At 37.1% G+C, this 27,555-nt stretch overlaps 1 protein-coding gene across 1 annotated transcript in view; it reads left to right on the top strand.

Annotated features, from left to right (window-relative positions):
- RYR2 (ryanodine receptor 2) overlaps positions 1 to 27,555 on the top strand; it is a 510,734-nt gene that overhangs the window by 31,639 nt on the left and 451,540 nt on the right. The window contains exon 3 of the mRNA XM_024761485.1: positions 20,307 to 20,415. Within this exon, the coding sequence (XP_024617253.1) occupies positions 20,307 to 20,415 (109 nt within the window). The remainder of the gene's footprint in view (positions 1 to 20,306; positions 20,416 to 27,555) is intronic.

Raw genomic sequence — 27,555 nt, 5'->3', positions numbered from 1 at the left:
TTTTTTTGCTGTACGCGGGCCTCTCACTGTTGTGGCCTCTCCCGTTGCGGAGCACAGGCTCTGGACGCGCAGGCTCAGCGGCCATGGCTCACGGGCCTAGCCACTGCGCGGCATGTGGGATCTTCCCGGATTGGGGCACGAACCCCTGTCCCCTGCATCGGCAGGTGGACTCTCAACCACTGCGCCACCAGGGAAGCCCTATGAAAATGTATTTTAACAACAAAGTAAAAAGTATAGACCCTCAAAGGAAAACCTAGTTTTATTATTTGGTTTGTTGCATACCAAAACACAAAATTTGAGACCTAGAAGTATCCAGGATACATAGACTATTCCTATCTATGTGAATGATGACCAGAGAAAAAAAGAGATAGAAGTGAACAGGCATTTCACAGAAAAGGAAATACAAATGAACCATTATAATATGAAAACATTATCAACCCTCATTATTAACTGGGGAAATACAAATTAAAAGCACAATGAAGGATCATTTCACAGATCGGGAGTATTACTGTTGGTGAGAATGTGGAGCAATAGGAATTTCCACCCAACTGTGGCAGGAATGTATACTGGAAAACTGTGGCTATTTAATAAAGTAGAAGGTGTGCACACACTAATTTAAGATATTCACTCCTAGGTACGTATCCTAGTGAGATTTCTACACATGTGCACAGGGAAACTAAATATTTAGATCATGAGGTTTGAGTTTCATGACTTGCGGTGTCCCTGAAAAATATCTAGCAGCTTCTTATTGTGTCTTCTTTAAAAGTGGAAGACAAAAAGTCACATTCTGGGGGGGGAAAACACTTACTATCTTAAAACTGGCCGAAATACCAGTAATACTAGGAAACCATGTCACACACAAAGATGCATTTTAGTGCTAGGAAATATTGCCGGAAGACATAGAGAAAGCATTGCTGAATAAAAAGTGAAAGAAGTAGGACTGTTATGCAGCATGGGAGATGGGCCATAGAATTGCATTGATTTTGTTTCAATAATGAAAATCCTTAAGAGCTACTTTTAAAAAACATTTTGAAATATTGCGGAGAAGATTGTGTTCTCAATAGTGAAAAAGTCTCTTGCAAAAGCAAGGATTTGGGTAGGATGAGGATGGTGTTGATGAAGGAAAATGGGCAGATATAACCATTAATGGAGTGGCTGCTTGACCAGAAATAAAATGAGAATCTTGGGTAAGTTCACAGAATTAGCTCCTTACATGGAACTCGCACTTTCTTTCTTAGGCAAGCTATTGAAGCAAAGAAGTTGGAGCCAGAATATAAAATCTTAATAGTACTTTATTTATTTATTTATTTTTGAATTTTATTTAATTTATTTTTTATATAGCAGGTTCTTTAATAGTACTTTAAAATGAGATGTGCAGTGGCTACACCATGGACAGTCTTCTTGTAATTTTGTGGCCAAGTACTTAATTTGAAGGTTTAATTTTACAGAAATTTAACTGTTCCAGACTTGCAGTGATTGATGATTGGGAGCTTTTCATAGCATATTCCCCTAAAGATATTTCCAGGGTGAAGATGACATTTTTTACAATGAAAAAGCACCTGTTTTCCAAGTAATCTTACCGTGGAGAGAACATTTTGAAAATGGATGTTCGAGTATGTTTTTTAAATTACATCAGTATATTGCTGAAAATGGTCTAAATGTGTCACGTATGTAATCTCTGACATAAGCAGACTTTAAAAAACGTGAATGTCAAATTTTCTAATTGTTTAAATAATGAGGTAAAGTGAAATTTGAATCCATTTGTTAAAAATATAAAAATAAAACATTGTGTGATTAGTTTAAGAACTGACTGACAACAGGCAAAATGGAGAGTTCGTAGCTGAATTTCAACAAAATCCTTTTATAATTGGTGGATTAGAATGAATCCTTTTCCATTTGGATCTGTGCATTGTTTGTGACATTTCTTTTGCAGTTTCAAAAGCCATTAAAACAAATTATTGAGATAGACTGAACTTGAAACCAGCCTTCCTATTATTGTATCACAAAGTTTAAATCTTAAGGTTTTAAAAATAATGAAGCATATTTAGTCACATTATATTCATAACCCAAGCAAAAAATGATTTATTACAATTATAATAAAATTTATAGAAAATATTGTTTATCATATTAATTTTCATTTTTAATATTTTGTAATATATGTAAGTACTGGCGTACAGATCTGTGATGAAAATAACATTTTAATATGCTCCTTTTTGCAAATAAATGTTCAAAATATTTGCTTATAGAGTATATGGTAGGCTGAATTGCTGTCACCAATATCCAGTTCCTAGTTCCTGCAAGCTGTGAATGCGTTATATGGGAAAAGAGACTTTTCAGATGCAAGTTAAGGATCTTGACAATAGGAGATTGTCCTGGATTATGTTGGTAAGTTCTAACTGTATTCACAAGTGTCCTCATAAGAGGGAGGCTCAGAGAGATTTGACTACAAAAGATGAGAAGGGGATGTGAAAACGGAAGCGGATATTAGAGTCACGTGCTTTGGAGATGGAGGAAGGGGCCACAAGCCGAGGAATGTAGGTGGCCGCTAGAAGCTGGAAAAGGCAGGGTACCAGATTCTCCCTTCAGAGCCTCCAGGAAGAATCATCCTTGCTCGCATCTTGACTTTAGCCCAATGGTTTCAGATTTCTGACCTCTAGGGCTGTAAGAGAATAAATTTGTATTGCCTTAAATGTGCGGTAATGTGTCACAGCGGCATTAGGAAAGTAATATACAGTGTACAGGGAAAGAGGTTTGGAGACTACTAATATCTACTCCAGTTTCTAACTTAATGAAATGCTTCTGCTCGAGGTCCCTGAAATTAACCTTAGATGTTTCACAGCATCGTGTTTTATTTCATTTTTTTTCCTTTCAGTGGCTGTCTACCATCATATTGCCGATTTCCTGATGAGTTTCTGAACCAGATCCCAACATTCCACTTTGAATAAAATTTTCAAAAATTCTTTTGAAAGATTGTATAAATAAGTTAGTGGGAAAATCAAATTTAGAAGTCAAATTCAGAAAAGCAAAAAGTATTTCATATTTCAACATGAATTTTCAAAGGCCAGAATACATTTACATATCCCAATTAGGCATCTTTGAAGATAAAGCTTTACTTAAGAAGTTGAGTTTTTATATTGTCCTTTAAAAATGTGTTTCTAGCTAAAGGTTTAAAGTTACATAGGTAAAATGTGGTAGTAGCCTTACAGGTACTCAGACTGCTAATCTGAATTTGAGCATACTATGACAACTAAATTGCTAGTTTTATTGAGCATATATCAATTCACTGTGAACTGTTGAAGTTGGTTAGTGTTACAGGTGTAACCTGTAAAAGTTTGAGCAAGTTAATGCCTAATGATGGGAATGTTTCATTGAACAGAGATGGAGGTTTTCCTGAAGTCCCTGGTACTTTATGTTGCTTGCTTTTCGCTTGCCATTCTGGCCTGGTGCTCTGTCATAAAGGAAATGAAATTGGTTTCCGCAGGAAATGAGATCAGTCTAACAAAGATGCATTTCAGCAGACACCAAAACTTAAATAACTAGGTCATTCATTCTTCAACCACTTATGGGTATAAACATAAACTGGTTAATGTGGATGAAATTAATATAAACTTGATTAGCTTGTAGAAAATAGATGGATGGTTACTTTAATGGGTGATTTTATCATTAAATCTCTTTACTAGGATTAAACCTGGCATCAAACATTCAAGTCTATTGTGGTACTTGCCAAATAAAAGGTTTAGAAGTGTGTAATTTTTTTTTTTTTTGTGGTACGCGGGCGTCTCACTGCTGTGGCCTCTCCCGTTGTGGAGCACAGGCTCCGGATGCGCAGGCTCAGCGGCCAGGGCTCACGGGCCCAGCCGCCCCGCGGCATGTGGGATCTTCCCAGACCGGGGCATGAACCCATGTCCCCTGCATCGGCAGGCGGACTCTCAACCACTTGCGCCACCAGGGAAGCCCTAGAAGTGTGTAATTTTTATCACCAAAGAATTTATTCCTGTAAAGATCCAATGACTCTTTCAGGTTGGTAACCTACATGTGAGTGGATTGGGTGTGTATGAATCTTATTTCATTTCCTACAGTAGAGGGTCCTGAAATAATGCATTTAAATTCTGTGTAGATGATTTTGATTGCTTAATGTTCGGCCCTATGAAGATATTTTTTCCAATCAGCGTAAATTAGAAATTTTAGACCATCATCAGAATATTACAGTTAGTATTTGCATTATTTTAACATATGTTTATCTTTGACAAGTCATAGCTACATTATTGAAAACTCATCAGTTAATATTTTTAAAATAACTTAAAAATATTTCTAGGGCTTATTTACAAATATTTCTTCAGTGGTCTGTTTGTAATGAGATGGTACAGGTGTCATGTCACAAAAATGTTTTCTCTTTAATGGATTTTTCTATGAGGCACAGGTAGCACTAATCAACGAAGTGCATAAGAAGTAAGGCATTATGGAGGTAACACTGTCTCATTAGCTTACAAAGGAGTATGAAAGGTACGTTGCATACAAATTGGTGTAATATGTGGCAGTTTGGGTCATCACGAGATGCTTCATGGATGTGGTTGTATTTGAGCTTGGAGTTGAAGGATGAGTAGAAATTGGACAAAGGCCAAAGATGGGAAAATGTATTTGTGAAAAGTAGAGAATTATCTAATTTAGTCTATTGTAGTAAGCATTTAACGTAGGCTGGAAAATTAGGTTGGATCCAGAATATGAATACCAGATAGGGGAGCTTGGTCTTAATTTATTAGGCAATGGGATTTCCTCCCCAGCTTTATTGAGGTTGTAATTGACAGACCAACATTGTATATGTTTAAGGTGTAAATTGTGGTGTTTTGATATATGTATACATTGTGAAATGATTATCACAGTCAAGCCAATTAACATATCCATCACTTCACATGTTACGATCGTTTTTTATGTGGTGAGAGCACTTAAGATCAACTCTTTTAGCAAATTTCAAGTATGCAGTACAGTATTATGAACTATCGTTAATGCTGTACATTAGATCTGCAGAATTACTCATTTTGCGTAATTGAAACTCACTACTCCTTGATTAACATCTATTTTCCCCAACCCTCAACCCCTAGCAACAACCATTTTCTCTGCTTCGATGAGTTTGACCATTTTTGATTCCACATATAAGTGAGATCATGAAGTATTTGTCCTTCTGGGTCCAACTTATTTCCTTCCATGTTCATCAACGTTGTCGCAAATGTCAGAATTTCCTTCTTTAAAGGCTAAATAGTATTCCGTTCTATATATTTATCACATTTTCTTTTTAAAGTAAGAAGGAAATGGTTGGATTTACATTTGCCATTTTGTTTAGTTTTTATATTCCTCCTTTGTTGTTATTGTTCCTCTGTTTCTCTGTTATTTCCTTATTTTGTGTAAATGGTTAATGTGCCATGTTGAAACCCTTTTTTTCTATATATCTTTTCAGTTACGTTCTTAATAGTTACTCTAGGGATTACAATATGCATTATTTTATTTTGTTTTAATTCATCAATGTAACTTCACAGTCTACTTCGGCTTAATACTAATTTAATTCCAGCGAAATATAGAAACTGTACTCCACATAACTTCATTCTCTTTGTATTATTCTTATCATATATATGTATATTTATTATATATGTATATATAATATACATATCATATATATGGTGTGTGTATATGTATATAGGTGGTGTATATACATTATACATATATACATATATAGTGCATTACATCACGTAATTACCATTCTTTTTTAATAGCAAAAACATTTAAGATCTACTTTCTTAGCAACTTCGAACTATACAATATAGTATTATTAACTGTAACTGCTGTGCTGTAGACTGATCCTCAAAATTTACTCATCCTAAACTGGAAGTTTGTACTCTTTGACCAATATCTCCCCTTTTCCCCACCTCTCAGCCCCTGGTAACCACCGTTGTAGTCTCTGTTTCTGAGTTTGGCTTTTCAAAATTCCATATCGTATAGCATTTGTCTTTCTCTGTCTGATGTCTCATTTAGAATAAGACCCTCAAGTGCCATGTTTGTTGTTGCAAATGGCAGTATTTCTTTCTTTCTCAGGGCTGAATAATTCTCCATGGTTTGTGTGTGTATAAATATATACGTATATATTTATATATATATATTTCACATCTTCTTTATCCACTTACCATTTATTCATTGATGGACAATTAGATTGTTCCCTTATCTTGGCTGTTTTGAAAAATGCTGCAGTGAACCTGGAAGTGCAGATATCTCCTTGAGATCCTTTGGATCTATATCCAGAAGTGGAGTTACTGGATCATATGTTAGATTTATTTTTAATTTTTCTTTATGCTGTTTTCCATAGTGTCTGCACCAATTTAAGTTCCTACCAGCAGTGTTAAAGGGTTCCCTTTTCTCCATATCTTGTGAGTATTTGTTATTTCTTGTCTTTTTGATAATAGCCATTCTAACACGTGTGAGGTGATATCTCATCGTGGTTTTGATTTGCATTTTCCTGATGATTAGTGATGTAGAACATTTTTTCTTGTACCTGTTGCCCATTTTTATGTTTTCTTTGGGAAAATGTCTATTCACTTCCTTTGCCCATTTTTAAATCATATTGTTTGCAATTGAGTTATATACATTCTTTATACACTTTGGATATTAATCCCTTGTCAGAGATATGATTTGCCTTTTCATTTTGTTGATGGTCTTATTTACTGTGTAGAAGCTTTTTACTTTGATGTAATCTCACTTGTTTATTTTAACTTTTGTTGCCTTTGCTTTGGTGTCAAATTCAAAAAATTATTGCCAAGACTAATGTCAAGAAGCTTACCCCCTATGTTTTGTTCTAAGAGTATTAATGATTTCAGGTCTTACCTTCAAGTCTTAAAACCATCTCAAGTTGATTATTTTTGTGTGTGGTGTGTAAGATAGTGGTTCAGTTTCATTCTTTTTACATGTGGCCATCCTGTTTTCCCAGCACCATTTATTGAACAGATTATCCTTTCCCTATTAAATATTCTTGGCTTCATTGCTGTAGATGAATTGACTATGCATGGATTTATTTCTGGGTTTCTATAATGTTCAATTAGTCTATGTGTCTTTTTATGCCAATACCATACTGTTTTGATTACTATAGCTTTGTAATGTACTTTGAAAGCAGGAATCATGCTGCTTCCCGCTTTCTTCTTTCTCAAGATAGCTTTGGCTATTTGGGGTCTTCTGTAGTTCCATATGAGTTTTAGGATTGTTTGCTCTATTTGTATGAAAAATGGAATTGGAATTTTGATAGTGATTGCATTGAATCTGTAGATCACTTTAGGTGGTGTAGATATTTCTACAATATCCTTCTTCCAATCTTTGAGCACAGAATGTCTTTGCATTTATTTGTGTCTTCTTCAGTTTCCTTCAGTAACATTCTATAGTTTTCACTGTACAGATCTTTCACCTTCTTGGTTACATTTATTCCTTAGTATTTTATTTTATTTTTGCTGCAGTTGTAAACTGGGATTTTTAAAAAAAAATTCTCTCTAATAGTTTGTTGTTAATATGTAGAAACACAACTGATTTTTATGTATTGAAATTATATCCTGAAACTTTATTTATTAGTTCTAATGAAATTTTGGTGGAGTCGTTAGGATTTTTGATATATTAGTCATCTGCAAATAGAGAGAATTTTACTTTTCCTTTCCAATTTGGATACCTTTTATTTCTTTTTCTGGACTAATTGCTGTGGTTAGGACTTCCAGTCCTATGATGAATAAAAGTTGTTGAGAGTGGGCATTCTTGTAAGGCAACTGTGGTAGCAATAAATTCTCCATCCTTGTTTATCTTGGAATGTATTCATTTTACATGTTTGAAAAAAAGTTTAGCTCGATATTGAATTTTTGGTTGACAGTTTTTTTCTTTCGGCTCTTTGATAAGTTGTCAACTGCCTTCTGTTCTCTCTTGATTCGGATGAGAAGTCAGCAATTAATCATGTTGTGATGAGTAAATTTTTGTCTTGCTGCTTTAAATATTTTCCCTTTTTTTGTCTTTGACTCTCAATAGTTTGAGTACAATGTGTCTAGGTGTGAATCCCTTTGTGTTTATTCTACTTTGGTATTTTTATGCTTCTTGGATGTTTAATGTTTTTCTTTAAATTTTGGAAGTTTTTGGCCACTATTTCTTCAAATATATTTTCTGTCCTTTGTTTCCTGTTGTTCTGGGACTCCCATTACCTGTATATTATTCCATAGGTTTTTGAGGCTCATTTAATTTTTTTCCTGTTTTTTTTTCTCTGTGTATTTCTGATTGAATAATTTCTATTAAATGATCTTTGAGTTCACTGATTCTTTCATTTTAAATCTGCCGTTGGACCCCTCTAGCATATTTATTATTTTAGTTATTAATTCCTTTTTTTTTTTTTTTTTTTGCGGTACGCGGGCCTCTCACTGCTGTGGCCTCTCCCGTTGCGGAGCGCAGGCTCAGCGGCCATGGCTCACGGACTCAGTCGCTCCGCAGCATGTGGGATCTTCCCAGACCAGGGCACGAACCCGCGTCCCCTGCATCGGCAGGCGGACCCTCAACCACTGCGCCACCAGGGAAGCCCTATTTTAGTTATTATACTCAAATCCATTTGGTTCTCTTTGTGTAATTCCTGTATGTTTATTAAGCATTTCTATTCATTGACTAATTATTATCATACTTTTCTTTATTTCTCTAAACATTTTCTCCAGACGCGCAGGCTCAGTAATTGTGGCTCACGGGCCCAGTTGCTCCGCGGCATGTGGGATCTTCCCAGACCAGGGCTCGAACCCGTGTCCCCTGCATTGGCAGGCAGACTCTCAACCACTGCGCCACCAGGGAAGCCCTCCTGTAGTTCTTTAAATATATTTGTATGTTTTTTTTTTACTTTATTTTAGGCTGCGTTGGGTCTCCGTTGCCGTGCACGGGCTTTCTTTAGTTGCGGCAAGTGGGGTCTACTCTTCGTTGGGGTGCACGGGCTTCTCATTGTGGGGGCTTCTCTTGTTGCAGAACATGGGCTCTAGGTGCGCAGGCTCAGTAGTTGTGGCACTCGGGCTTAGTTGCTCCATGGCATGTGGGATCTTCTTGGACCAGGGATCAAACCCATGTCCCCTGCATTGGCAGGTGGATTCTTAACCACTGCACCACGAAGGAAGTCCCTATTTGTATGTCTAAAGTTTTCTTTGAAGCCTTATCTGCTAATTTCAACATCTGGGGATACTCACTGACAGTTTCTCTTGACTGTTTTTTCTCTCAGTATAGGTTACACTTTCCTGTTTTTTTGTTTCTTTGCCTGTGCCACTTTTCTTTTTGTTAAAACTGGACTCTTTAGATAATATATTGTAGGAACTATAAATTCTGGTATTTCTCCGCTGAAGGTTGTTGTTCTGGTTTTTGTTTGTTTTTTTGTTGTTTAGTAACTTGCCTGGGCTAAGAAGGCGGTTGTTCCTGTTTTTGTTGGTTTGTTTATTGTTTAGTAACTTGCCTGTGAGATGTCTCCCCTATGATGTGTTGTCATTGATGTCACTGCTCCATTTTATTTTTTCATTCTTTTATTTTAGCCTGGTTCTTAAAAGTTACGCTGTTTCTGCATAGCTTAGAGTTAAGGCAGTGATTGTACAGAGGTTGCACTCAGGTACTTCAAACAGTAAGAGTTCTGTTCTCTGCATATGGACCTGTGTATGGGTAGAGAAGCACATGAGAAGTTCAGGTTATCTAAAATCTGTTCCAGATTTGCTTTCTGCGAGTTCTTTGTGTCTTTCTTATGTACATGCTACTTCAGAGTTAGCCAGGAGTGTATGAATAGTTTGGAACTACTCTGCATGCTTCAACTTCAGTCAGGAATATACTGAGTGAGGCTAGAAGAGCTGTTGAGTTTCCCTGGAAAGTGTCACTTTCACATACAATGCATTGTGCGTGGCATCTGCTCCCAGTCAAGCGAGCCCCCTTTCATAAGGTGACACAGCTTCTGGTCCTCCCAGCCTACCCCACACCACATTCCTGCAGGAGCTGCCCATCAGCTGAGCTACGGGGAGATGGGAGCAGCCTTCAGAAATAGCACCACAGACTCTTCCTGTTCTTACCTGAAGTTCAGCAGTTTTCAAGCATAAAAGTTTGTCATATTTTTTTATGCCTCTGGTAAAGTCCCATGGCTCTAAAAGGTTATTCTTGTCATTTTTATCCAGCTTGCTTTTTAGGGAGAGGATTTGCCAACCTTCTCACTCAGCCATAAGAGGAAGTCCCCATAATTTCTTTCAAAAATGTAGCTCATTAAAGTCTTTTTATCTTTCCTGAATTGATCCTTGAACATAAATAGTGTCACACTGTGGCTTTCATACATCATGTACACAGCTGCTAGAGTTATCTTCCTTAAAATATCCTTTGTATTATTTCTTTGTGTTGCAGATAGCTCCCTTCTGAACTAAATTATGTGTTAGGTGAGATGGAATTTTTGGTCACCCAAACTGTATTTGTATTCTGTTACCTTAAGCTATATGTTTATAGATTATATGGATTAATAGGACTCTGGAGTATGTCCAGATCACCTAACATTATTTCAGGGTTAAGTCTCACAGATACAGTTTTAGTTTCAGTTCTATATAACATACCTGAAGTATCTCTCCTGACTTAGTTTTCTAATTCTACTATATACCTCTCTCGTCAAGATTCTTCAACCAGAAAATATCATATTTTCCTTTGACATGATGACTCATATCTTCAGATAACAAGGGAAAGATCCCTATATCCAGATATACCCACAAGGCATCATCTAGGAAGGATCACTATTTTAATGCCTTATTACACTTTTGCTTTTGCTAATACATTGCCAGAGGGGCTCATACCAGGTTATGAACTTATGAGATGTCTCTCAAGCGAAAGTCATGGAGTTTGTGGTATTCATGGCTCTGATTCTATGTGTGAGTTCTTTTACAGCATGTACACTGTCCCATTGAAGTTTAATTTATCAATAATAAAACTATTACCACAAATGTACAGGAAAACGAAAAGAAAAAAAGAACAGCTGATAATCAGGCTAATATTACCTTGAGGGGGACAAGGTGATATATGGGTTTTAGGCTAAGCAGATATGCCTCTTAATGGTTTCTGGTTTAGATCGAGTCATTTAATTTTGTCACTCACCATTTACTCATTCCTAAAGTGAAGATAATAATAATTCTTCTCTTATAGAGTTGTGAGAATTAAGACCTAGCACACAGAGGACGCTTTAAAAGTCGTGTAGCCATTATTATTTACATAATTGTGTCTACACAGTTACTTCTTAATTCTTGAAACTGTGTGGGAATCCCGTGTGAGCAAAATCCTGGTAAGAATTCCAAGGTGTTGACTGTCTCCATCTGAGTCTGCTTGGAGTTTCAGTTTTGAGGTTCCAAGTGATATTACTGAGTTGATTCTAGCTTAATTTGTTCAGACTGATACTGAGTAATTAATGTAGCTCTTGCCATTTTAAATTAATTTAGATGGAATTATCCAGCACACTTCCATGGAATGAGATACCCACGAAGAGCGAGACGGTTGTATGTTATGTCTGAATAAATCGGCACTGTGTTACACTGTTAATTAAATTTGAAGACATCATCTTTGCCTGCATAACTGGACGTGGATGCCATAATTCTCGTTTTCGCTTTTTTCTGCTCCTTTTGACTTTTCGTAGTGCTCTAGGTGAGGCAGAAGCTGTTGATTGCCCGTGTCCACACGTTTGTGTGAATTGTTCCCTTTCTTTAAGCAGATTACGAGACAAGGCAGTATGGATGTTGTGACAGAGGTCCTATGTCAGATGATTAGGTTGACCTGGTTACGGTAAAGAGTATTTTTTTCCCGAATACTTTTAGGCAACGAACTTATGAATTGATTCTACCTGAATCTCCTTTACACAGAACTCCCCGAAGACAACTCTATGGTTCACTGGAAATTTTCACTGGGGGATCCACCAAGTTTGATCACTGTCTGTGGTTCACTGGGATCTTGCAGGGAGGCAAGGCTGAGATGTCACAGACTCTGATATCTGACAAATACTTGGACCATACATTATTTTTGCCAAAGCTATTTTTGTGTACTCAATATCATGACACTGCCAATTGCTTACAACATATGTAATGAATATGTATATATTTTGCTAATTCTTTTTTTTAAAAATATTTATTTATTTATTTGGCTGCGCCGGGTCTTAGCTGCGGCACGCAGGGTCTTAGCTGCGGTACGCAGGATCTTTTAGTTGCGGCATGCAGGCTCTTAGTTGTAGCATGCGGGATCTAGTTCCCAGACCAGGGATCAAACCTGGGCCCCCTGCATAGAGAGCGCAGAGTCTTAACCACTGGACCACCAGGGAAGTCCCTATTTTGCTAATACTTAAAAAAAAGACTCGAGCAGAGTGAAACTTTGCTCCAAAGTAATTTGTGGGTAGTTGAACTATAGCGGTGGTTCCACTGTTTCCACCGATTTATTTCTTCTTGTGGTTTGCTTATTCATGCGTTTATTCAGATGTTTACTGAGCTCTGAACTCTGAATTTAGTGGTGAAGCGCCATAGCTTTTTTAACAGCAGTTTTCTTAATTTGAGCCCAACTTCCTGGAACATCATGGTGATATATGAATAGAAATTATGTGCTTCACATGCAAATTAGGTAAGTGGGCCATCACCTAGAGTGTGGAGAGTTGGTTTGTTAAGCTTTTATTGAGATGGTGACAGATAGATGGGTCTGACTTAGCAATGTTCAAAAGCAGGAGGCTGCATCCAATGAATCATTAGTAGCACATGTGATTTTTAACATACCTGCATATCATCTTGAGGCTAATTCATAGCAGAAGCCTTTCCTTTGGTTTCCTTTTGAGTGTCTTGCTTTCAAAATACTAAATATGTGTGTTCTCACCAACAATGGCTCCCAGTTAAGATACGTGTGAACAGAGTTGACCTAATACAATATTCCTGTTATGATATTAGAAGGAGAGAGGTCATGCAGGGTGGAATGTCAAACTAGTATACCTCCAGATTTGCACTGGCACATTTGAGTCAGCTGAATATTAAAATAATTAGAAAAATAAGGTAGACTGGCATATCTACTTAATATGATGTTTAAAGAAGATTGTATTACAGAAGATGTATGCCAAGGAGAAACATGAACACTGAGCAAATCATATGAAACCCTGTTAATTCACTAGGGATTTTCATAATTAATTAATTTTCATAATTAACTGCTAATTGGCAGAGCTGTGTAGTGGTGATGTACTGCTAATTACCACTTGTTTAGTGTGCTAACAGATCCTTTCTGACTTGGACCTGTGTTGTTAAGAAAGGCACATAGGGGGCTTCCCTGGTGGCACAGTGGTTGGGAGTCCACCTGCCGATGCAGGGGATGTGGGTTCGTGCCCCGGTCCGGGAAGATCCCACATGCTGCGGAGCGGCTGGGCCCATGAGCCGTGGCCGCTGGGCCTGCGCGTCCGGAGCCTGTGCTCCGCAGCAGGAGGGGCCACAACGGTGAGAGGCCCGCGTACCACAGGAGAAAAAAAAAAAAAAGAAAGGCACATGGAATGACTTGAGCTTTTCTGAAGAGATTCAAAGGCTTGAGACGTGGGGAAACCCAGGCATATCCGTTTCATCTGCTATGATCACATTTAACTTGTCTTTCAAAAAGCTGATCTCTGAACGAATTTATCCTGTGATTGATGCAGGATACATATTTCCTTCTCTAAGACAGTGTTCTGTTAATCTTTGGTGCAAAGTGGGATGAAGAGAAAAAGAATATGGCAATCAACACTACCTGGAACTATGAACTCTCACAGAAAAGTGTGAAAGTCTGGCAACAACCACATTTCCAGGCTGGGGAAATGTTATGATTGGAATATTGAAGACATATAAAGAGAAAAAAGTGAACTAAGATTTTCCTTTTATCCAGCTTGATATTTCTTTTCTAAAGTAGTTCATATAAGTCAGTGGAATACAGCATCATAATTACATTGGAATTGTAGGACATACAAACATTTTAAAGGATGTTGCGCCCTGTATGGTAGGTGTGATTTTGCCTGTTTCATGTCTTCACTTGGCAACTTCAACAACAACAACATCTTTATTTTTTGGAGAAGTTTGATATCTCCATAGCTCGTGGGCACGTTGACCCTCAGTGGATATGGTGTCTTGCCCAAGGCCACTCAGCAGATGGGTGGCTGAGAAAAAACAAACCTGCATCAACTTCAGACCATCTGTTCCACTCCAAAGGATCCTGTCTTCACATTTCTTGGTAGAAGACAAGCTTTTCTCTTAATTTATATCTCTGTGATTCTGGCTTTCAATGTGAGATAGACTATTTTTTTAATTAGGCAGAGAAAATTATGGTTTGTTGGGATTTTCTAGTTTGTAATGCTTTGCTTTTCTTATTTAGACTTCAGAAATCTTCTGTGAAGTGTGATAGGTATATTGCCACTTAATGGATGGGGAAGCTCAGACTGATCTACCTGGGATCCCTTGGCTGGTTATGCATTGACTCGGAATCCCGTGTCCTTTGGTACGGTGCTGTCAAGCTGTCAAGATTTAATACCTCATTAATTTTCAAAATACATTTTGAGATATCTCTGTGTTACTCTGAAGGTTATTTCGTGCACAACTGAAAGGCAGTGTCAAAAGGTAAATTACTTGTCTTCATATTAGAAACTTAGGATTATGAAAACAAAAACCAAAGTAAAGATCCGCCATTAGGGCTGTTACTACTGTGTCCATATAGGCGCATTTGTTTAATTTTCCAGAAATAGGTGAAATCGTAGTTTGAGGTCAACTCTTCAAACACTGAGCACTTTCTCCTGCAAATCATCATTTCAGACTGGTGGTGGTGGGGTGGGAGAGTGAGGGTCCAAGTTGAGTAACAATGTTTCATAGTATTAAACTTGAACCAGTCTTCAGGAGGCATATGGCTTGTCTAGATCCTTTAGCTGTCATGAAGAATGAAGTAGATAGAGATCTATTAACAGAAAATGATCTTCAATACATATTAATAAATTAAAATATGGAATTTATACAAAGGGAGCCCGTTAATGGGAAAAGCCAATCTATATACGTCGATGTGAGCTTACATATGTATGCAAATGCATAAAAAAACGCCTGGAAAGATGTACATCCGAAAGCTTATCCAGCTCCCATGTGGTTATGCCTGGGAGGGAGAGTATGTAAAATTAAATTTGGAAAGAGAGAATTAAATTTTTCAGTATTGTTTGAATTTTCACCAAGGAACATGTTTTTATATATGATTTTATTTATGTGTGATTTAAAAATATGAAATAGTTTTCCACTGGTGGAGACCTGGAGATGAATATGTCACGCTGAGGGAGAAAAAAGTATGAGCAAAGGCATCAAGACTTTAAAATGGAGTGGTATGTTAGTGTGCGATTTGTATACAGTGATAACAAGAGAGGTGGTCCGCTGTAGCTTATATAGCCCCAATTATTGTTTGCAGTTCAGTTAAGTCAATGACATGTTTCAACAGGTTTGTAAGTGACTTAGGCATATACATCTGTGTATGCCAAATGGTTCGATGGATACCTCGGTTGGAAACCTAATTGATTTCACACAGACTCTCCAGTGCCAACAAAGCCAGATGCTATGTTGTGGTTATTCTTGAGAATTTCTTTACCTGTAAGATGAGGTAATGTTTGTCAGGCAGGGAAGAACGGGGACCAGTTTGTATTTTGAAAGAAGAGAAGACACACAGCCATGCTGCTTGCTTAAGGTTTGTTACCTTTGCCAAAGCACACCTGTCCTTATCAAATTGGTCTTGTCTCCATATGAAAAGCATTATGAACCTCCTACCTGCCTGCTTTGGGTTCTGGGCAGCCTAGATACACATTTAGACAGACCGAAGTATATACTTTCTCTGGTTTAATTTTGTATGAAAAATAAGTGTAATGTTTAAGAGGCAGGTAGGTGTACAGGCTGAGTAGTAGTTCTTTGTTTCATGTTCTGATGTGGTCTATTTTGAAGCACCAGTAAGGTAAAACATATATTACATAAGGGTTTATTTCATGGTTTGGGAGCACACTCATTGTAAGGGCACGTAAAGTTCTTTCAAATTGAAGTTGTAAAAATTAAAATTCTCAGTAATAGTACTTGAGTAAAGAAAAAGACTAAGGAAAAGATGGTAACATGCGAATTGAAGCTTGCGAATTGAAGTTCCCACGACAGCTGTATAGACTGTTATACTTTATCTCTTGTGCCTGGTGTTAGGGGCCATTTAGTTGATCTTTAATTAATGAATGAGACCCTTTGTTTTCCACTGACAACTTTATTTTGGGGAAGTGGGAAGTAAGCCTTAACATAAATGCTGCAGTGTGGTTTAATTCTAAAGATGTCAGGGTTATTTGAAGAAATACACATCTAAATTAAGAAATACTTTTAGTAGTTTACTTTAAAAAGTGACAAGTAGTTACTTTTAAAAAGTAACAAGTTTTGGTAATGATTCTGTTGCCTAGAACAACCAGACGTTTCTCTTTCCAGTAAAAGAAACTAACAGTGCAAGGCTCTGATTTGTATTGTTTCAAGTTTTACTGGAAGGGGTAAAACTTTTTTCTTTTTTTAACTGCTCAGCTTTTCTATTACATTTATGTGTGTTTTGAGGGGGGAGGGGGCAAAGAGAGAGCGATAAAGGTCCAAAAAAAGATGGGTAGGGCTTCCCTGGTGGCGCAGTGGTTGAGAGTCCGCCTGCCGATGCAGGGGACGCAGGTTCGTGCCCCGGTCCGGGAAGATCCCACGTGCCGCAGAGCGGCTGGACCTGTGAGTCATGGACGCTGAGCTTGCGCGTCCGGAGCCTGTGCTCCGCAACGGGAGAGGCCACAACAGTGAGAGGCCCGCATACTGCAAAAAAAAAAAAAAAAAAAAGGTGGGTAGAGTCTCTGAGAGAGAATTGCCTTTGCTGATTGTCTGTTCATTTATTCCTGTTAAACCCCACTATCTGTAACAAGTATGTCGCTCTGTGAAAAAATGAAATTTGTTTGGCAGGATTAATTCATTTCAGATCCATGGTGGTTTTCAAGGATCTTTAAAATAAATGTAAGATATTCCAGTGATTCATACTTTAACATTTTGATTAAAGTGAAGTAGGAAACAATTTAAATATACCCAGTATGTAAACTTTTCAATATTACCAGAAAGTGCCTTTTTCTTGAAAATAACTATAACATTTTAGATGTTATGAACAGCTGCATAGTTAATGCTTTGACTTTTCAAATGTGATTTCTCTAAAACAATCCATTTAAGAACCAATTTTAGGAAATGAGTGGTGCTTCATAAATGCCATAGATGGAGAGAAATGACAATATGCAAAACTAACTAATGACATCCCTTATTTTGAGTTCTTGTTATGGTCTTGACACTGTGATGAGCTCTTTACTTAGATAATCTCATTTTTTCACAGCAACCCTATGAGGATGGTATAATTATTATCCCATTTTTCAGGGAAGGAAACTAAAGACTAGAAAGGTTAATAGCTTGTACGTAGTGAGGCCAGGATTCTTGCTTAGGTGATCTGTTTATAGAATCCAATCTCTTAACTATTATAATACACTGATTCTAAAGCAATTCATGAAATCAGTTCAGTGGTGTGTTGGCAATGGCTCTTAGAGTTTCCTGAGAGCTAATTGTTGCATATTTAGCAGTTTTGTGAGCTGATTTGTAAACTTTTACACTTTGAAACCAGCCATCATTGGAGTATTTACACTACAGAAATGGGCAAGTTAGGGCTTTTTATTTTTAGAAATTGGTTCACTAGCACACCATTTCTTAACATAGTTCTCTACCAGTGCTATTTGTCAAAGTGTAGCTTCCAAACTCTCACAGTTTGAATGGATATGAATGGAATAAACACTTACCTTAATCAATTTTTTCCCAGTAGCATTTGTCTTAGTGTGATAAATTGTTATTAATATAGTTAGAACTGAGAATATTAAATTTAAAAGAGCTTATCCTGAATTTCACAGTAGAAGAGAGTCCCTTTCCAAGCTTCCAGTCTTTTACCTGAGGATTTTGGAAAGAAAGCCCTTGTCTGGCTGACTGCTGTCAGTGGAAACAATCAATAAACATTCTATAATCGGAATAGAAAAGAGTTTTATTTGAGCCAGACTGAGGACTATAGCCCAGGAGACAGATTCAAGAAACACTTGAAATGTGTTCTTCTAGACTACAAAATGGGGGGAGGCTTATATAGGCAAAATCCACAAAGTTACATAAGTGGTTTGCCAATTATAATTGGAGCTGGCAAGAAGTAAGGGCGCTTGTTAAGCCAGGATTGGTTGAGGTCTGAAATGGTTGAATAGTTACAAGGGGAGACCTTGAGACTGTAAGGGTGCAGCTGGCAGCTACTAACAGATCTTGTTTTGCGAATGGCTGGTGAAGTCTCTGAGTCTGATACAGTTCAGCAAATTCAAGTTCTCAGTAGTACAGGAATGTGTCGGAAACCACGTGCACAATGGCTATCTGGCTCCGTTTTGAATGGCTGAACCACAGTTTTATATCTTGTGAGAACAAAGGACAGATATTAAACAGGGGTGCATCCCTTCAAGGTTTCAAAGGAGAAAGATTAGCACATAAACAGCAACTCAGCATGACCTTGCTGTCTGGGAAGGGAAACTCATCTTTGAAGGAGTACTAGCATTGGCATTGTACGGATAAAATGCCCCCATTTCCTATCTTCAAAGTGGACATTCTAAACAATCTGGTAAATGCATTTAAAAAAATGGTCAAAGCAGATGGACATTGCATGTTTGACAGACCAATGCATGCATTGCTAACTGTTGCAGTTAGCATGAAGTTCAAGCCAAATCATGTGTAAGCCAGAATGACTTCCCCATACCTCAATGTGTGAAAATTTCTTGCATTACCGCAGAGTATAAAAGTAGTAGCTGCACCCAGATTTGAGAGATTCCTTTGACTACTAGCTGAGATAGTTTGAGGAGGAATGGAAAGAAATTGGGCTGGGGGCCACAGAAGCCCATGATAAGAGGATAGAGGAATTCAGAGAACAAAAGTTCATTAAAAAATAAAGCAAAGCAAAACATGGGCGCCAGGAAGGTTTGTGCGGTATGAGTAACTAGTGGTTATATGCTTCTTTTATCCATAAAATAATCTTAACTTCAGTTTTAGAACCCTGGTACCTAATCTTTCCTAGAAACCATAAAGCATCATTCTCTGCTGATAAGGATCTTTTTATTGGTAGTGGCTCAATTTAGTAAGTACCTTAACACTGTAAATTGTAATTCTGATGCGCTGTATCAAGTTACCAATTTATCCTCCTAATGTTCTTTTTAAGAAGACATATTCTCGCTTGTGTTTTGTGTTTAATGTATTTATAATGTTCTTCTGTTGTGAAAATGCTCCTTTGAACATCTTCCCATACCCAGCTGGATTGCCTCCTGAATCCTGCTTATCCAAAGTAAAAGCATGCATGCACGATAATGCATTTGTTCCTAATTGGGGTAGTTCTCTCTAACTTGACAGTCGGTTCTTATCTTGTTTCCTTCACCTCCTTGGTAGTTACTTGTTGGGATTTTCATATGGGGTTATTACTTGATTGGAATGGAAGTTGATGGGAGGAAATAGAAAGGAAAAGGAATGAGTGAGAAAATAAAGCAGTACGCAGACACCGAATAGAAGTCAAATTATTGCATCCGAAGTTCGAGGCCAGATATGATACCCAACTTGAGGAAGACAAGCTAATCGTTGTCTTTGTGGATAAGGACAAGCCTGTGTGAATCAGTATTTTATACCAATCAATTTTATGTTTGCTTAACTTCACTGTTAATTTGAGTAAAGTATTCTTCTGTCCTTTTAATTTTTTATCAGCGAAGTACCTGATAGACTAGAAATGAATGCTCTAGAATCAGAGAAGTCTGGCTTTTTAGTCCCGGCTTGAAAAATTTAGTAATTGTGACTTTGGAAAAGTAACCTAACTTCTCTATATTCTTGTCCACACAATAATAGTAATAATCCTTACCGTAGATGACCACAGGAGTTATTGATAACGCTCCGAGTGCAGTGCCTAGTCAGAGTAGGCGCTCAGTAAATGGCAGCTTATAGTTATCCGTAAATTAAAATGCGGATTAAGTATGAGAGGTATAGACAATGTATTTGGATGATTTGGGAGCTCATATTGGAGAATTGACAAGTACTCTTTATTCTTTCTGTGAAAGAAACTGAAGTATAATAAGGTAAATTGGGTCTAGATGCTTGATGATGATGGTGGTGGTGCTGGTGATGATAATGATGATGATGATGACGACGACGATGATGATGATGGCGGCTTTCCTTCTTTCTGCACAGAATGTCCCCCCAGACCTCTCCATCTGCACCTTTGTGCTGGAACAGTCCCTCTCTGTCCGGGCCCTGCAGGAGATGCTGGCTAACACTGTGGAGAAGTCACAAGGGGCAAGTACTTAATTTATGTTGTCTTGCAGTATTTTAATGAACTCAGCTACTATATGAATGATTTCTTTCACGGGTTTGGGAGATTTTCTTTTGACCAAAATATGTAAATGCCTTTTAGTTGTGATTTTCTTAAGTCTGCCTTTCTGCTTCATCCAGCAGATCTGTTGACGTCTTAAAGAACTTAAAAAAATCCATCCTCAGGGTGATCTGTGTCCTTGAACCTCATGCTTATGTCAATGATTACAATAGAATCTTCTCCTTGAGCATTTGTGTTTCTAACGTTTTTTGGAGCTGTTATTTTGACTCTTTCACTTAATTGCTTTATGCATGGCTGTCACTAATCTTTATTTCATTCTCAAATGCCTCTAACCATGTGACTGTGTCCTAAGCTTCTTTATGGCAAGTAAAATTTCATGGCACTCATATATTTGAAGTAACGAAATTATGGTGTTACAGCTTTAGTCAGTTGTAATTTTGCAAATAGATAATCATTTTCTTCTGAAAATTGAAATTTTTATTCTGTCCCCTAATGCAAACATTTTTCTTTGAAAGCTTATTTGGTAATTTAAATTATATTCCATTCTATGCTGTGAGTGATTTCTGGGCTACTGCCCATTCTTAGCCAATTCATTAAATTTTAGAATTAAGCAGGAGGATGAATGGTCAAATTTTTGTTTCCTGTTTATTTGTTTGCTTGTTGCTATAATTACTGCAGTGTATGGTTTAATAAGCTACACTATTTCCAGGAATAAAGCTGAAAATTTTTATTTGCCATTATTGGTCCATGTGTTGCTGTTTTTGTTGTTAATCATTGCTCCGGTTTGGATAAGTAAAGAGATTTAAAAATGATAATATATGGTTTAACAGAAAATGAGTGATCAGTTCTGATGTAATGTATTTTCATTAGCCTTGTAGTTTTTAAAATTTTAGTGTCACACAGCTTAGGACTTTAATTGGTTTGTACATTAATTTTAAATTAATTTAAAATTTTAATTCTGTACGACATATATGTATGTATGTATGGAGGAGAAAAGTACGTTTGTAAGTATGGAGGAGAAACTTTAGTGATCTTTATTTGATATTAGACTAATGGCTTATTTTTAAAAAGATCCAAATATGTTATGCGTGTTTTAATTTTTCAAGTTCATTTTTGGTTACAACAGTTTGAAATTAAGGTATTAAACTACGTAAAGTTAAAAAAATGTTTTTTCTGGGTTTTAATGCAGTGCTTTTGGATTAGGCTTGAATCAAAGAGGAATAAAACATTTCTCAGTTTAACTAGTTTTCTTTCTACCTGGAATAACCCCTCCTGATTTTTAAACATCACGTATCAACTTTGAAATTCAAATCTGTTTTTACAAAGGAAAATCCTTTTTCTTTTGCATGAGCATCTAGAAAAGTGTGTATTGTCATTTCACTTATCTTTGTAGGTACCAACTTACGATTAAGTTCCCATAAATTTAATTTTTATATTGCTAAGCTGCTTTTTCTAAATTTAAACTTTTGAGGAGATGTTTTACCTCCCTAGAATCATGGCGTTGGATTAGGCAAGCTCTCAATTTTCTGTGTATATATGAAGTGTTGAAAATACTAGTTTTGGACTTATGTTTTGAAGATACTTATTAGAATTTCTGCCTCCCCCCGTATATTATTGAGCTGAATTTTATTTTGAGTTGTACTCTATCTAGAAAGTTTCTGTCAGAGGTAAAGTGGTAATTTATGTGATATGTGGAATACCATTTAAAAAGACGAGCGTAGATACCATAAGACATTAATTAGAAAAGAAAACTTGAGAAAAACCTGCTACAGGAAAGGAACATATTTCATTGAGCCAAATCTCACTTTCAAGCTAGTAACTTTTAGGAAGAAACCACTGTCCAGTAGCTCCAGAGGAAACTGTTTCTGGGGGAAAGAAGGATTCTTAGACTGCAGAGGAGTTTTGATTATTCCCGGGAGTGATGTTCAAAATACTTCGTAACTAGTTTGACACGGGCATCGATTACTCAGAGTGGACCTCAGTCGAATTGCTTGAGTCAAGGTCCTGGGGAGATTTGGGGGGTGGTCTGACCAGTTTGGGGGTATCGTGGAGGAGTTGTGGGCTGATCAGAGTTAGGGCTGAGGTTATTTACCAGGAGGGCTAGTTTTCCACTGTAACAACCATCTTCATCATAATAGTGCAAACCGGCTGAAGAGCACGTTTGATTACATGGGATCAGTGGATGCTGTTGGCACTTGTAGGAGTCAGTCTTTGGACTCCATAGGTATCCACATCCTCTTTACGAGCGCCTCATATGTCTCCTTTGAATTCATTATGGGAATCTGTGGCAAACGTCAATACTTTTGTCAAGCAAATTGTCATCTCTAACAATAAATTATATGCAGTAGATTTGCTTAAAGAAAGATCCACTTTGACTGGGATGAAGCATGTCAGGAAGGTGATGCTAATTTTCTTGAAATCATTTCTTTCCCTACCAACTAACAGCGTATCAGAAAGAACCTGTGTATTACCTGATCCTCCCACTCTCTCGTGATCAACTTTCTCTAAGAAGCCTTGTTCTTTTTTTAAAAAAAATAATTCTTCTTAAACTCTTTGTGTAATTCAATACACTTAATACTGATACTATTTAATGTCCAAAATGCTGTCATAGGCATGGTAGCAATACAACAAACACACTTGATGATGATAAGGAAAAAAATGTCTCATCTAGAACCATGACTTTTCTTCTTGTGGTTACGTACTATTTTGCTTGTATTCTTGGGTCCCACAGGATAAATGCATGGTTTTATTAAAGCTGCAGGAAATCTAGCAGGAAATTCCCGACATCACTTGTGCCAAAACAAATCATGAAGATTATCGATACCAAAAGGAGACACGTAAAATGCAACAGAGATATTACCTAATTTATGAAGTTTTGATTCCACAGAGTTGCTTACTGTGGCTATTGGTAAAATAACTAACATATAAGTGGCACAAGAAGCATTCTGAAAGGTTTTATTGGGAGGGATTTTTAAAAATATCACACTTTTTTATTAAGCAGGTAAGACAGATCTAGATCTGATGTATATAATTCCACTAAACATCATTTAGCTTTTATTCTTAATCAAAGCATATCAGTCATAAATAGGCCAAGACCTGTTTAGCTTTATCTGAATGGCTGTTCACAGAGCCTTTAAAATCCTGAGGGTGGAGACAATGCACATAAAACAAGGAAAAAATGACTGCGGGAGCATTGCCCGTCCGTTTGGCCGAACTTTGCCTGAGCTTCTGTACATGCACATCCTTGCTTGTGTTAATTTTTCTCTTCTCCCTCTGGGTTTTATGTGGTTCTGGATAACTTGTCTGCTTCTGAATCCACTTCTATCTCCTCTCACTCTTCAGATTTTTTTTTTTGGCATACCCGGTGATACAGCATAGGCCTAAGCAGGGTTTTGTAGAATTTGTGAACAGTTTTAAGAATACGAGCTGTGCCACATATTCACTCTGTGGCTTTGGAGAAGGTCAGTCTTTATCATCAGGTTTAGTAATTATTAAATGATGAGGTATGTGGAATATTCGGCATGCATTTAACAGTGGCTATTTTTATTGTTTTACTTATTCTTCTTCTCATACCTGTAAGAAATGGCTAGTCTGCTACAATCCCTTGCAGTTTCCTTCTCTGTGACCTTGGCTGGTCCAGAGTCCCCCTTCTCCCTCCTCCAGTATCCCAGCCAATTGGTACTGAGACGTAGTCGTGCCAGTTCAATGATGGCACAATTAGGTGAAAATATAGTCAGTGATAGTATTTGCTTATTTCTGTGTGTGTTCTAGTTAATCAAGTTTAATAATTTAGGTGATCCTATGCTTTTGCGTATTTGTTTCATTATACCTTAATTCAAAAACATTTTTGATGAACACTTTCTCCATTAATTTTTATTTTTGCGATGCCTAGTTTAAGGATTGCATTTCATAGAAGCACAGATATGAAGTGAAAAGTGAGACAGTATAGTGGAAGGAGCTTTGGTTTTACAGTCTGTGAAATTTATTGATAATTCTTTTTCAAATACTATTTTTAATAGTTATCATTGTTGACAGGCATTGCTTTTGTTTAACACCATGAGTATATTAAGTGGCTTATTATTTGTATTACTATTTAGGAGAGTATATACAGAGATAACATTGACTGTCCTTTCTGTCTTTTGGTTTAGCTGTTTCTGGGAGAATTGTAGAACCCTGTCCCTTTTGACTTTGGCTTGTAACCACTTGATAATCAGTGCCTTGTTGTTAGACAATTAGTAGCTTGAACCAAGAAACAAAAAGTAAAATTAAACCAATATTTGTCCCTTATATCCTGCTTTTTGGAGGAAATTCGTAATTTTGGTAATTCTGATTGGTATCATTCATTCACTTTACGTCATATATTTTCCTCAGTATTATAGGTAATTGGTAGTTTTCTATAATTTCAATTACAACTGATGTTTTAAATATCTATAAAATTTACAATGTAATATTATAAATATTACTTATTATGAATGTCAGTCTGTTGTAATCATTTATTTAATGCAAACTTTGAACATTTATAAGATATACTTCATAAGGCTCTGTGGATAGAAAGATGAACAATAGGTGATTTTTGTCATCAATGGATTCACAGTCTAATGCAGGAATAGAAGGAAAATTATAGTGCAGTATGATGTGTGTTATCATGGAAGTGTAGATATAGTGTTAGCACAAGGAAGGGACTGGGTTTGTGGAACTTGGCATTCCTTTGACTGTTCTTTGGACTTGCTACATCATTTCTAAGACAAGTAGAAATAATATTAAAACTATTGATATAAAAATCACTTAAAATTTGTCTCCTAGGAACAACTTGGTCTCATTAGACTATTCTTTAGAATTCTATTAGAAACTAGTACTTGCCAGGAGGACTATGCATAATATGTCCAGAGATATTCCTAATATGATTTTTATGTTTCAATTTACTGAAATGGTTTATTATTTTATATGAAATCCTAAGAGTGTTTCATATTTCTAAATTACATACTGTCTTGTAATTACAAAATACCACTGTGACTTAATTATTAATAGAGAGATACATCAGACTCAGACATGTTCAGTTTTTATGAAAAATGAACTTATAGAATATAGAGTATTATTATACAGTTGTACCATTCTTCTAATAAAACCTCTGCTTTTTTAAAGCATGTACTCTGAGAGTATTCAAAAATGCATCAAGAAGTAACCAGCTAAATTTACTGGTAAATGAGGTGTTTTTAAAAAAAAAAATACATTTTTTAAACATTGACGTACCATAGATGAGTTTTTAAAAAATACATTTATCAAACATTGAAGTACCAATTTCAGGCAAGTAATTGCATTTAATATCATTTTATATAAATGCAAGAGTAGAAGTCATAGTTCAAGAAGTTGTGTGCTATTTTCCATGGTGGTTAAGCATACAGATTCTAGAGCAAACCCCTTGAGTTCTTGGTAATCTTAGGAAAGCTGCTTAACGTTTCTGTACCTCAGTTTTCTAGTCTATAAAGTGGGGGAAAAAATAGTGTCCCCTTCATAGTTTTGTTGTGAGAATCTAATAAGTCCATATAACTAATGTGTATAGAACATTCATGGCACACAGGAAGCACTATAGCTACGCTGTTATCTTATTATTGTGTTTGCTTTGGGAATGCAAATGTTTGCTCCAGACCAGATATTTGGTCCAGATGTTAAAATCATATTTGGCCCAAGTATTAAAAAACATACTTGGTCCAAATATTAAAAGCAAAATAAACAAACAGCAATAAAACCCCCAGTTACCTCAAGACTCCAGAGAGTTGACCAAAAGCAGACATATTCTGGAGAGGAGCCAGACTTGGAAAATGGAATTGGTTCCAATGACTTCTATATTTTTTAAGGCTTTTAGCCTGGAGGCTGACAGAAGTCAGTGCTGTGTGGTAGCGAAAACTCTAAAAGAACATGCACAGTCTCTCTGAAGACAGAAAGTCAAGGAGTGATCCTGGAAAAGAGAAACCCAGAGAGAGGGAGCCCCACATTCTGTGCATACACTCTGCTCAAGTGTCTGGCTGATGCTTAGCCACGTGTATGGGGGGCAGGTGTGAATTCAGTTACCACTGCTAAGGGTAGCACTGCACTGAGGTTTGCACTGCCACCAAGCATTTTGCAGTTGTGGTTTGAGTCCCACCAAGTTGATTGCTTGTTAAAGCAAATACAATCCACGTTCTTCAGTGGTATATAGCAGAATCCAGAATCTCAACAATATAAAAGGACAGGATACAATTCACAATTGCTTAAAATATATAGAAACATGCAAATGTGACCCAATCTCAAGAGAGACGACTACCAAGAACAACCTGGAGATGATCTTACCAGGCAAGGATTTAAAGCAGCTATTATGGCTGTGTTCAATGAAATCAAGGAAAGTATGTCTACTGTGAACAAAAAGATTAAAAAAACTCAACGTATAAAAATTATTCAAAGAAACAAAATGGAATTTCTAGACCTGAAAACGACAGTATCTGAAAAGTTCACATAGCTAGTAAGTGGTAGAACTAGGGTACAAATTTATCTCCATTGAGCTCTGAAGTCTATGCTTTTAAGCTCTTTACTATGGACTATCCATGTAATAAGAGGAGAGCAGTGGGAGGGCCTAAGGGGATGTCACTAATAAAGCAGTGAGAAGAAGAGGAGGACCCCATGGAAGGCTGTGGGAAGATGCAATTTGGGAGATAAGAGGAAAACTAGGAGAAAATAGTTACAGAAGCCATGTATATTAGTTTCTATGGCTGCTGTAATAAATTACTCCAAGCCTGATGGCTTAAAACACCATGAACTTATTATCTTAAAGTTCTTGAAGTAAGAATTCTAAAACTTGGGCTTCCCTGGTGGCGCAGTGGTTGGGAGTCCGCCTGCTGATGCAGGGGACACGGGTTTGTGTCCCGGTCCGGGAGGATCCCGCATGCCGCGGGGCGGCTGGGCCCGTGAGCCATGGCCGCTGAGCCTGCGCATCCAGAGCCTGTGCTCCGCAACGGGAGAGGCCACAACAGTGAGAGGCCCGCGTACCCCGCCCCCCCAAAAAAAACTGAATTCTAAAACTTAGTCTCAATGGGCTAAAATCAAGGTTTTGGCAGGACTGCATTAATTATGGTG

The sequence above is a fragment of the Neophocaena asiaeorientalis genome, unplaced genomic scaffold, assembly GCF_003031525.2.
Source record: "Neophocaena asiaeorientalis asiaeorientalis breed wild unplaced genomic scaffold, Neophocaena_asiaeorientalis_V1.1 scaffold166, whole genome shotgun sequence".
Classification (NCBI taxonomy): domain Eukaryota; kingdom Metazoa; phylum Chordata; class Mammalia; order Artiodactyla; family Phocoenidae; genus Neophocaena; species Neophocaena asiaeorientalis.
Note: the sequence above shows the minus strand (reverse complement) of the source record. Positions and strands in the feature narration are given on the sequence as shown.